Below are 10347 nucleotides of genomic sequence, written 5' to 3'. Positions count from 1 at the left end.
TTCCGGCAGGGATTCCGGCAGGGATTCCGGCAGGGATTCCAGGGATTCCGACAGGGATTCCGGCAGGGATTCCGGCAGGGATTCCGGCAGGGATTCCAGGGATTCCGGCAGGGATTCCGGCAGGGATTCCGGCAGGGATTCCGGCAGGGATTCCGGCAGGGATTCCAGGGATTCCGGCAGGGATTCCGGCAGGGATTCCGGCAGGGATTCCGGCAGGGATTCCGGCAGGGATTCCAGCAGGGATTCCAGGGATTCCGGCAGGGATTCCGGCAGGGATTCCAGGGATCGCGGGCACGGCAGGGAGCGGAGGAGGGCGCACACACACACACACACGCACGCACACACACACACCGTCCACGGGCACGGCCCTCCTTCGCTCGCCTCCCCCCGCCACAGTTCCGACGGGATTCCCAAAAACCCCGACGGGATTCCCAAAAACCCCGACGGGATTCCCAAAAACCCGACGGGATTCTCAAAAACCCGACGGGATTCTCAAAAACCCAACAGGATTTTCAAAAACCCCGACGGGATTCCCCAAAAACCCGATGGGATTCCCAAAAACCCGATGGGATTCCCAAAAACCCCGGCGGGATTCCCCGAGCCCCGGCGGGATTCCCAAGGCCCGGCGGCCGGAGGGGGCGCGCGGGGCTCAGTTCTTGTCCTCCTTCTTGTCCTCGTCCTCCGAGGGGTACGAGTGCCACGTCAGGCGCTCCTCGTAGAAGGAGATCACCACCTGCGGGCACTTGACGTTGGCTTCCTTGGCGGGCACCAGGTCGGCCTCGTCCGAGTTCTTCCTGCGGGGCGGGGCGCGGCCTCAGGGGGAGCCTGACCCCTGACCCCTGACCCCAACACTGACCCTGACCCTAAAAACCAAACCCTGACACTGACCTTGACCCTAACACTGACCCTAACTCTGACCCTGACCCCTGACCCCAACACTGACCCTGACCCTAAAAACCAAACCCTGACACTGACCTTGACCCTAACACTGACCCTGACCCCTGACCCCAACACTGACCCCTGACCCCAACACTGACCCTGACCCTAAAAACCAAACCCTGACACTGACCCTGACACTGACACTGACCCTAACTCTGACCCTGACCCCTGACCCCAACACTGACCCTGACCCTAACCCTGACCCCAACACTGACCCTGACCCTAAAAACCAAACTCTGACACTGACCTTGACCCTGACCCTGACCCCTGACCCCAACACTGACCCTGACCCCTGACCCTAACCCTGACCCCGACCCTAACCCTGACCCCTGACCCTAAACCCCAAACTCTGACCCTGACCTTGACCCTAAAGCCCAACCCCTGACCCTAAACCTTGACCCTGAACCCTGACCCAACCCTAACCCTGACCTTGACCCTAAACCCTGACCCCTGACCCTGGCCCTAAAACCCAAACCCTGACCCTGACCCTAAACCCCGACCCCCGACCTCTGACCCCCAGCGCTGACCCTGACCGTTCCCGGGAGCAGAGCCTGACCCCCCGATCCCCGTTTTTTTCCGGGATGGACCCTCCCCCTCCCTCAGCCGCCCCCAGCGCTCTCCTGTCCCTTGTGGAGATCCAGAATTCCCCCCGATCCCCGTTTTTTTCCGGGACGGACCCTCCCCTCCCCCAGCCGCCCCCAGCGCTCTCCTGTCCCTTGTGGAGATCCAGAATTCCCCCCGATCCCCGTTTTTTTCCGGGACGGACCCTCCCCTCCCCTCAGCCGCCCCCAGCGCTCTCCTGTCCCTTGTGGAGATCCAGAATTCCCCCCGATCCCCGTTTTTTTCCGGGACGGACCCTCCGCCCGGCCGCGGAGCCCTCACCACTTCATGAGGAACATCAGCTCCCCGCTGGAGTCGGTGGCGCCGATGATCCGCTCCGGCTCGAAGCCTCGGGCGAAGCCGCGCGGTTTCTCCGACTGGGGAGAGGGAGAAGATTCCATCGGGAACGGCCCGGGCGCCACTCCCGGCCCGGGGGGGACGGGCCGGGGACGGACAGGCGGACGAGGGAGGGATCCAGGGATCGACTGGGCTGGAGGGACGGCAGCCAGGGAGCTGGGAACGCACCCGGATAAAAAGGTGGGATAAAAGAGCGGGATAAAAGAGTGGGAACAGACTGGGATAAAAGACTGGGAACAGACTGGGATAAAAGAGTGGGAACTGGGAACAGACTGGGAACGCACCCGGATAAAAAGGTGGGATAAAAGAGCGGGAACGGACTGGGAACGCACTGGGATAAAAGAGCGGGATAAAAGAGTGGGATCAGACTGGGATCAGACTGGGAACAGACTGGGATAAAAGAGTGGGAACTGGGAACAGACTGGGAATGCACCAGGATAAAAAGGTGGGATAAAAGATTGGGATAAAAGAGTGGGATCAGACTGGGATAAAAGACTGGGAACTGGGAACAGACTGGGAACAGACTGGAAACACACCAGGATAAAAGAGCAGGAACAGACTGGGATAAAAGACTGGGAACTGGGAACAGACTGGGAATGCACCGGGATAAAAAGGTGGGATAAAAGATTGGGAACAGACTGCGAACAGACTGGGATCACACTGGGAACACACTGGGATAAAAGAGTGGGATAAAAGACTGGGAACTGGGAACAGACTGGGAACAGACTGGGAACACACTGGGAACACACTAGGACAGAAGATTGGGATCAAACTGGGATCAGACTGGGATCAGACTGGGATCAGACTGGGATAAAAGACTGGGAACTGGGAACAGACTGGGAACAGACCGGGGATGGGAAATCCTCGGGAGCACTGGGATTTTCCCATCCAGGATTATCTTCCCCCTGCCCTGCTGGAATTATTTGGGAGCACCAGGATTTTTCCCTGGGAACACCAGGAATTTCCCTGAGGATGGGAATTCCCAGGAAACACCAGGATTTTCCCTGGGAACAGCAGGAATTTCCCTGGGGACGAGAACTCCCAGGGAACACCAGGAATTTCCCAGGGAACAGCAGGATTCTCCCAGGGAACACCAGGATTCTCCCGGGGAACACCAGGATTTTCCCTGGGACAAGAACTCCCAGGAAACACCAGGAATTTCCCAGGGAACACCAGGATTTTTCCCTGGGAACACCAGGAATTTCCCTGAGGATGGGAATTCCCAGGAAACACCAGGATTTTCCCTGGGACGAGAACTCCCAGGGAACACCAGGAATTTCCCAGGGAACACCAGGATTCTCCCTGGGAACACCAGGATTCTCCCTGGGAACGCCAGGATTCTCCTGGGGAACACCAGGAATTTCCCTGAGGATGGGAATTCCCAGGAAACACCAGGAATTTTCCCTGGAACAGCAGGAATTTCCCAGGGAACAGCGGGAACTCCGCACTCCTCCCGCCAAGCCGCCCTCGCGGCCCCCCCGGAGCGGCATTCCCGGGATTTCCCCGGCACTCCGGCCCCACCTCCTCCTTCTTCTTCTTGGGCTTGCTCTCCTCGCCCTTGTCCTCGCCGTCGGAGTCGGCCTTGCGCTTGCCGCCCTCGCCCTTGTCGCTCTCGTGCGCCGTCTTCTGCGACTGCAGGAACTCCGCGATCAGGTCGGGGCAGTCCAGGTTCTCCTCGGGCTCCCACGTGTTGTCCTCGCTGCCGCCAAACGCACAGCCCCCTTCTGAGCCGGCCGCGGCCCCGCTGGCTCCCGGTTTTCCCACCCTTTTCCCCACATTTTCCCAGCTTTCCCCAGGGTTTTCCCAGGTTTTTCCCAATTTTTCCCCAATTTTTCCCCATTTTTTCCCCAGTTTTTCCCCGATTTTCCCAGCTTTCTTCCCAGCTTTCCCCAGTTTTTCCCACCTTTCCCCAGTTTTTTCCAATTTTTCCCCAAATTTTCCCAGTTTTTTCCTACATTTTCCCAGCTTTTTTTCCCAGCTTTCCCCTTTTTTTTCCCCAATTTTTCCCAGTTTTTTCCCCACATTTTCCCAGCTTTCCCCATTTTTTTCCACAGTTTTTCCCTGATTTTCCCAGCTTTTTTCCCAGTTTGTCCCCGATTTCCCCAGCTTTTTTCCCAGTTTTTCCCAGCTTTTCCCACTTTTTTTGCCAGTTTTTTTTTTTTTTTCCCCCAGGTTTTCTCTCCCTCCCTGCTCGGGGACGAGAAATCCTTGGCAACAGCGGGATTTTCCTTGGGAACACTGGGATTTCCTTTGGGATCACTGGGATTCCCCCCGTGGGATTCCCCCTGTGGAATTCTCCCTGTGGGATTCTCCCTGTGGGATTCCCTTGTGGGATTTCCCCTGTGGGATCGCCTTGTGGGATTCTCCCTTTGGGATTTCCCCAGTGGAATTCCCCCAGTGGGATTCTCCCTGTGGGATTCTCCCTTTGGGATTTCCCCAGTGGTATTCCCCCAGCGGGATTCCCCTGTGGGATTTCCCCTGTGGGATTCCCCCCTGTGGGATTCCCCCCCGTGGGATTCCCCCCCGTGGGATTCCCCCCCTGTGGTATCCCCCAACGGTATTCTCCCCGTGGAATTTCCCCCCGTGGGATTCCCCCCGTGGAATTCTCCCTTTGGGATTTCCCCAGTGGTATTCCCCCCGTGGAATCCCCCTCATGGAATCCCCCCGCAGTATCCCCCAGCGGGATTCCCCCCACGGTATCCCCCAGTGGTATCCCCCCGTGGGATTCCCCCCGTGGTATTTCCCCAGCAGTATTCTCCCCGTGGAATTTCCCCCCGTGGTATTCCCCCCGTGGAATTCCCCCCATGGAATCCCCCCCATGGTATCCCCCAGTGGGATTCCCCCTATGGGATTCCCCCCGTGGTATCCCCCCGCGGGATCCCCCCATGGAATCCCCCCGCGGGATCCCCCCGTGGAATCCCCCCATGGTATCCCCCCGTGGTATCTCCCCATGGTATCCCCCCGCGGGATCCCCCCAGCAGTATTCTCCCGTGGTATCCGGTATTCCCCCCGTGGTATCCCCCCATGGAATCCCCCCGTGGAATCCCCCCCGTGGAATTCCCCCCATGGAATCCCCCCCGCGGTATTCCCCCCGCGGGATCCCCCCAGCAGTATTCTCCCGTGGGATCCCCCCATGGAATCCCCCCGCGGTATCCCCCCGCGGGATCCCCCCAGCAGTATTCTCCCGTGGGATCCCCCCGTGGAATTCCCCCCGCGGAATCCCCCCGCGGTATCCCCCCGCGCTCCCGGCGCGGCCGCACTCACTCACTCGGAGAAGCCCTTCCACTTGAGCAGGTACTCCACCTTGCCCTTGACCACGCGCCGGTCCAGCACCTTCTCCACCACGTACTCCTCCTCCTCCTCCTCCAGCACCTCCTCCACCTTCTTCTTGTTCTGCTTCTTGCCCATGGCGCCGGCCAGCTTCTCCGCGATGCCGGGCTGCTGCGGGGCGGCACCGCGGGATGGGCCTTCCCGGGAACCGCCGGCTCCGCGCCCGGGAACGCCGCCGGCTCCGCGCCCGGGAACCGCCGGCTCCGCACCCGGGAACGCCGCCGGCTCCGCACCCGGGAACGCCGCCGGCTCCGCGCCCGGGAACCGCCGGCTCCGCACCCGGGAACGCCGCCGGCTCCGCGCCCGGGAACGCCGCCGGCTCCGCGCCCGGGAACGCCGCCGGCTCCGCGCCCGGGAACGCCGCCGGCTCCGCGCCGGAGCCCAGCCCGGCCTCCCTCGCCTCGGCACTCCCACCGCCTTGACTTGGCCTTTGCCCCAAAAAGCTGCTCCAGGGGGTTTTTTCCCAGCTTTTCCCGAATTTTCCCAACTTATTTTTACCCCTAAAAGTTGCTCCAAGGTTTTTTTCCCAGCTTTTCCCAAATTTTTCCAATTTATTTTTTTCCCCTAAAAGCTGCTCCAAGGGTTTTTTGGGTTGTTTTTTTTTTTTCCCCAGCTTTTCCCAAATTTTCCCAACTTATTCTTGCCCCTAAAAGCTGCTCCAGGGGTTTTTTTTCCCAGCTTTTCCCAAATTTTTCCAATTTATTTTTTCCTCTAAAAGCTGCTCCAGGGTTTTTTTGTGGTTTTTTTTTTTTTTTTTCCCAGCTTTTCCCAAATTTTCCCAACTTATTCTTTCCCTAAAAACTGCTCCAGGGTTTTTTTTTCCCAGCTTTTCCCAAATTTTTCCAATTTATTTTTACCCCTAAAAGCTGCTCCAGGGTTTTTTTGGGTTTTTTTTTTCCAGCTTTTCCCAAATTTTGCCAACTCTTATTTTTTTCCCTAAAAGCTGCTCCAGGGTTTTTTTGGTTTCCTTTTTTTTTTTTCCCCCGGCTTTTCCCAAATTTTTCCAGCCTGTTCCTGAGCTCCTGGAGCTGCTCCTCAAAAAATGAAAAAAAAAAAAAAAAAAGGATTTTTCCCATCCAGGATTTTCCTCTCCCTGCCTTCCCTATGGGAGACCCTCAGGAAAACTGGGAATTTCCCAGTTTTCCTCTCCCTGCCTTTCCTGGGATGGGAAACCCTCGGGAAAACTGGGAATTTCCATGAACTCCAGGGGTCTCCCGGCACCGAAATCCCATCAGTTGCCAATCCCGGTGAAATCCAGCTCACATTCCCCCGGAAACTCCGGGATGTTCATCCAGCCCCTCATCCCAGAGCAATTCCCAAGGGATGGAGGGGCCACATTCCCGCCCATTCCCAGGTTTTTCTTCAGGCATTTCCGGGGGCTGGAGCAGCCCCAGGTGAATTCCCTGGATTCCAGGAGCCCGAGCCCTCCCCTCTCAATTCCCAGAGGAATTTTGGGATTCATCCCTTTTTTTTGTCCCTCCCCCCCCATTTCCAGCCTCTTTTCACAGCAAACCCCGGGATTATCCCGCCGCATTCCCAGTTTTCCAGCCTGGCATCCCTCAGTTTTCCAGGAACACACGCAGCTGGGATCTCCCCACAATCCCCATTCCCGAATTCCCAGAAAATTCCCCCACGGGGGGAAGATTCCCGGGCTAACCCCGAGCCATTCCCAGCTCCCAATCCCATTTTTTTTTCCCTGGGAAAACCGTAAATCCCATTCCCGGCGTTTTTGCCCGGGGTGCACGCTTCCCCAGCGTGCAGCAGACTCCCCGCGCCGCCAGCCCCGTCCCTCCCCAGCGCTGCCGGCCCGGATTCCCCACATTCCTTTGCCAAGGGCGGATTCCCGGGATTTTTCCCCTTTCCCGCCAAAAGTCGTGGCTCGTCCCGCCCCCGATCCCGATTTTCCGTGGAGATCCCTTTCCCCTTTCCTCTCATCCCAAGGGGTTTAAAGCCCCGCGCCCCGAAATCCCAATTCGTGCCCGCACAATTCCCACTTTCCCCGCACAATTCCCACTTTTCCGTTCACAAATCCCACTCGTTCTCCTCTCAGAACCCCAAACCCCGCCCTGACCCCAAACCCGTCAGTGACCCCAAATCTGACCCCAAACCCACCAGTGACCCCAAATCTCTGACCCCAAACCCGTCAGTGACCCCAAATCTGACCCCAAACCCATCAGTGACCCCAAATCTGACCCCAAACCCACCAGTGACCCCAAATCTGACCCCAAACCCATCAGTGACCCCAAATCTGACCCCAAACCCACCAGTGACCCCAAATCTGACCCCAAACCCACCAGTGACCCCAAATCTGACCCCAAACCCACCAGTGACCCCAAATCTGACCCCAAACCCACCAGTGACCCCAAATCTGACCCCAAACCCATCAGTGACCCCAAATCTCTGACCCCAAACCCACCAGTGACCCCAAATCTGACCCCAAACCCGTCAGTGACCCCAAATCTGACCCCAAACCCACCAGTGACCCCAAATCTCTGACCCCAAACCCATCAGTGACCCCAAATCTGACCCCAAACCCATCAGTGACCCCAAATCTCCGACCCCGAACCCACCAGTGACCCCAAATCTCTGACCCCAAACCCATCAGTGACCCCAAATCTCTGACCCCAAACCCGTCAGTGACCCCAAATCTCTGACCCCAAACCCACCAGTGACCCCAAATCTGACCCCAAACCCGTCAGTGACCCCAAATCTGACCCCAAACCCATCAGTGACCCCAAATCTCTGACCCCAAACCCATCAGTGACCCCAAATCTCTGACCCCAAACCCACCAGTGACCCCAAATCTGACCCCAAACCCACCAGTGACCCCAAATCTCCGACCCCGAACCCACCAGTGACCCCAAATCTGACCCCAAACCCATCAGTGACCCCAAATCTCTGACCCCAAACCCACCAGTGACCCCAAATCTGACCCCAAACCCACCAGTGACCCCAAATCTGACCCCAAACCCATCAGTGACCCCAAATCTCTGACCCCAAACCCGTCAGTGACCCCAAATCTGACCCCAAACCCACCAGTGACCACAAATCTCTGACCCCAAACCCGTCAGTGACCCCAAATCTGACCCCAAACCCATCAGTGACCCCAAATCTCTGACCCCAAACCCGTCAGTGACCCCAAATCTCTGACCCCAAACCCACCAGTGACCCCAAATCTGACCCCAAACCCACCAGTGACCCCAAATCTGACCCCAAACCCACCAGTGACCCCAAATCTCTGACCCCAAACCCACCAGTGACCCCAAATCTCTGACCCCAAACCCATCAGTGACCCCAAATCTCTGACCCCAAGCCCATCAGTGACCCCAAATCTGACCCCAAACCCACCAGTGACCCCAAATCTGACCCCAAACCCACCAGTGACCCCAAATCTGACCCCAAACCCACCAGTGACCCCAAATCTGACCCCAAACCCATCAGTGACCCCAAATCTGACCCCAAACCCACCAGTGACCCCAAATCTCTGACCCCAAACCCACCAGTGACCCCAAATCTCTGACCCCAAACCCACCAGTGACCCCAAATCTGACCCCAAACCCACCAGTGACCCCAAATCTCTGACCCCAAACCCACCAGTGACCCCAAATCTGACCCCAAACCCACCAGTGACCCCAAATCTGACCCCAAACCCATCAGTGACCCCAAATCTCTGACCCCAAACCCACCAGTGACCCCAAATCTGACCCCAAACCCACCAGTGACCCCAAATCTGACCCCAAACCCATCAGTGACCCCAAATCTCTGACCCCAAACCCACCAGTGACCCCAAATCTGACCCCAAACCCACCAGTGACCCCAAATCTGACCCCAAACCCACCAGTGACCCCAAATCTGACCCCAAACCCACCAGTGACCCCAAATCTCTGACCCCAAACCCACCAGTGACCCCAAATCTCTGACCCCAAACCCACCAGTGACCCCAAATCTCTGACCCCAAACCCACCAGTGACCCCAAATCTGACCCCAAACCCATCAGTGACCCCAAATCTCTGACCCCAAACCCACCAGTGACCCCAAACCCACCAGTGACCCCAAATCTGACCCCAAACCCACCAGTGACCCCAAATCTCTGACCCCAAACCCATCAGTGACCCCAAATCTGACCCCAAATCTGACCCCAAACCCACCAGTGACCCCAAATCTGACCCCAAACCCACCAGTGACCCCAAATCTCTGACCCCAAACCCACCAGTGACCCCAAACCCACCAGTGACCCCAAATCTGACCCCAAATCTGACCCCAAACCCGTCAGTGTCCCCAAATCTGATCCCAAACCCACCAGTGACCCGAAATCTCTGACCCCAAACCCGTCACTGTCCCCAAATCTCCGACCCCAACCCCCACACTGACCCCCTCCCTGCCCCCCAACCCCGCTCACTGACCCCATCTCCAAACCCATCACTGACCCCCTCCCCCCTCCCCTCCCCCCCCCTCCCCCTCAGCGCCTCCCCTCCCCCACCGGCCGCCCCGCCCCCTCTCCCCCCCTCAGCCCCGAGCCCCCCCTGCCCCCCGCCCGGCCCCGATCGCCGCCGCCGCCCTCCCCCCCCGGGGGCCCGGTGCGCGCTCCCCGCTGACCTCGCACAGCCCCGCCGCCGGTGTCCGAGGGAAGGGGCGCGGGGGGCGCGCTCGGGGGTCGGGGGGGGCCCGGGCCTGGCCGCGCTCCGTCCGCCGCCCTGAACAAAAGAGCCCGGCCAGCGCCGCTGCCCGCCGCGCGCACCGCGCCTGCGCCGCGCCCGCGCGGGGCCCGCCGGGAGGTGTAGTCCGCGCCGCCGGCCCAGCCGCGGGGCGCTCCGCTGAGACGGCCGCGGGGGGCGATGGGAGCTGGAGTCCGCCGCCCTCGCGGGGGCCGATGGGAGCCGGAGTCCGCCGCCCTCGCGGGGGGCGATGGGAGGCGCAGTCCGGGGCTGGGCCAGGCGCCTTTCCGTTCTGCGCGCCGTCGATTGAATAATTCAATGCGAAATCAAGTCATTTGATAACTCATTAAATGACCGCGCACTGAATAAACTCAACTCCCGGAATAATTAATTAAACCAATAAGGTCATGAAATCATCAACGGCGGGAAGGAGCTCGCGGGTCTTCGAGTCCAAGCCGTGCCCCAA

The 10347-nt window shown here is 58.9% G+C and overlaps 1 protein-coding gene across 3 annotated transcripts; it reads right to left on the bottom strand.

Annotated features, from left to right (window-relative positions):
• Nucleotides 1-270: 270 nt before the first annotated feature.
• On the bottom strand, nt 271-9904 carry CBX1 (chromobox 1). 3 transcript variants are annotated; one of them, XM_066204936.1, is made up of 5 exons: nt 9823-9904; nt 5165-5337; nt 3418-3595; nt 1822-1916; nt 300-794 (listed from the first exon to the last, which is right to left on the bottom strand). In XM_066204936.1, the coding sequence occupies exons 2-5, from the start codon at nt 5302-5304 to the stop codon at nt 650-652; spliced, it is 558 nt and encodes a 185-aa protein (XP_066061033.1). In that variant the 5' UTR covers nt 5305-5337; nt 9823-9904; the 3' UTR covers nt 300-649. The 3 variants fall into 3 exon arrangements, with proteins under 3 accessions (XP_066061035.1, XP_066061033.1, XP_066061034.1); XM_066204937.1 differs by having other exon boundaries at nt 5165-5334; nt 9823-9903; XM_066204938.1 differs by lacking the exons at nt 5165-5337; nt 9823-9904 and adding an exon at nt 3703-4364 and having other exon boundaries at nt 271-794; nt 3418-3659.
• Nucleotides 9905-10347: the final 443 nt, after the last annotated feature.

Source organism: Chamaea fasciata, unplaced genomic scaffold (genome assembly GCF_029207755.1).
Source record: "Chamaea fasciata isolate MVZ Bird 193981 ecotype frontalis unplaced genomic scaffold, bChaFas1.0.hap1 SCAF_27, whole genome shotgun sequence".
Lineage (NCBI taxonomy): Eukaryota > Metazoa > Chordata > Aves > Passeriformes > Sylviidae > Chamaea > Chamaea fasciata.
The sequence above is the reverse complement of the archived record's forward strand: the minus strand, read 5'-3'. Positions and strand labels throughout refer to the sequence as shown.

Coding starts and splice junctions, on each gene's coding strand:
- CBX1 (XM_066204936.1), bottom strand. CDS start 5,304: ATGGGCAAGAAGCAGAACAAGAAGAAGGTGGAGGAGGTGCTGGAGGAG. Junction 1,917..3,417: donor CCAAGAAGAAGAAGGAGGAG/GTGGGGCCGGAG, acceptor CCCTCTCCCCAG/TCGGAGAAACCGCGCGGCTT. Junction 795..1,821: donor CTGATGTTCCTCATGAAGTG/GTGAGGGCTCCG, acceptor CCCGCCCCGCAG/GAAGAACTCGGACGAGGCCG.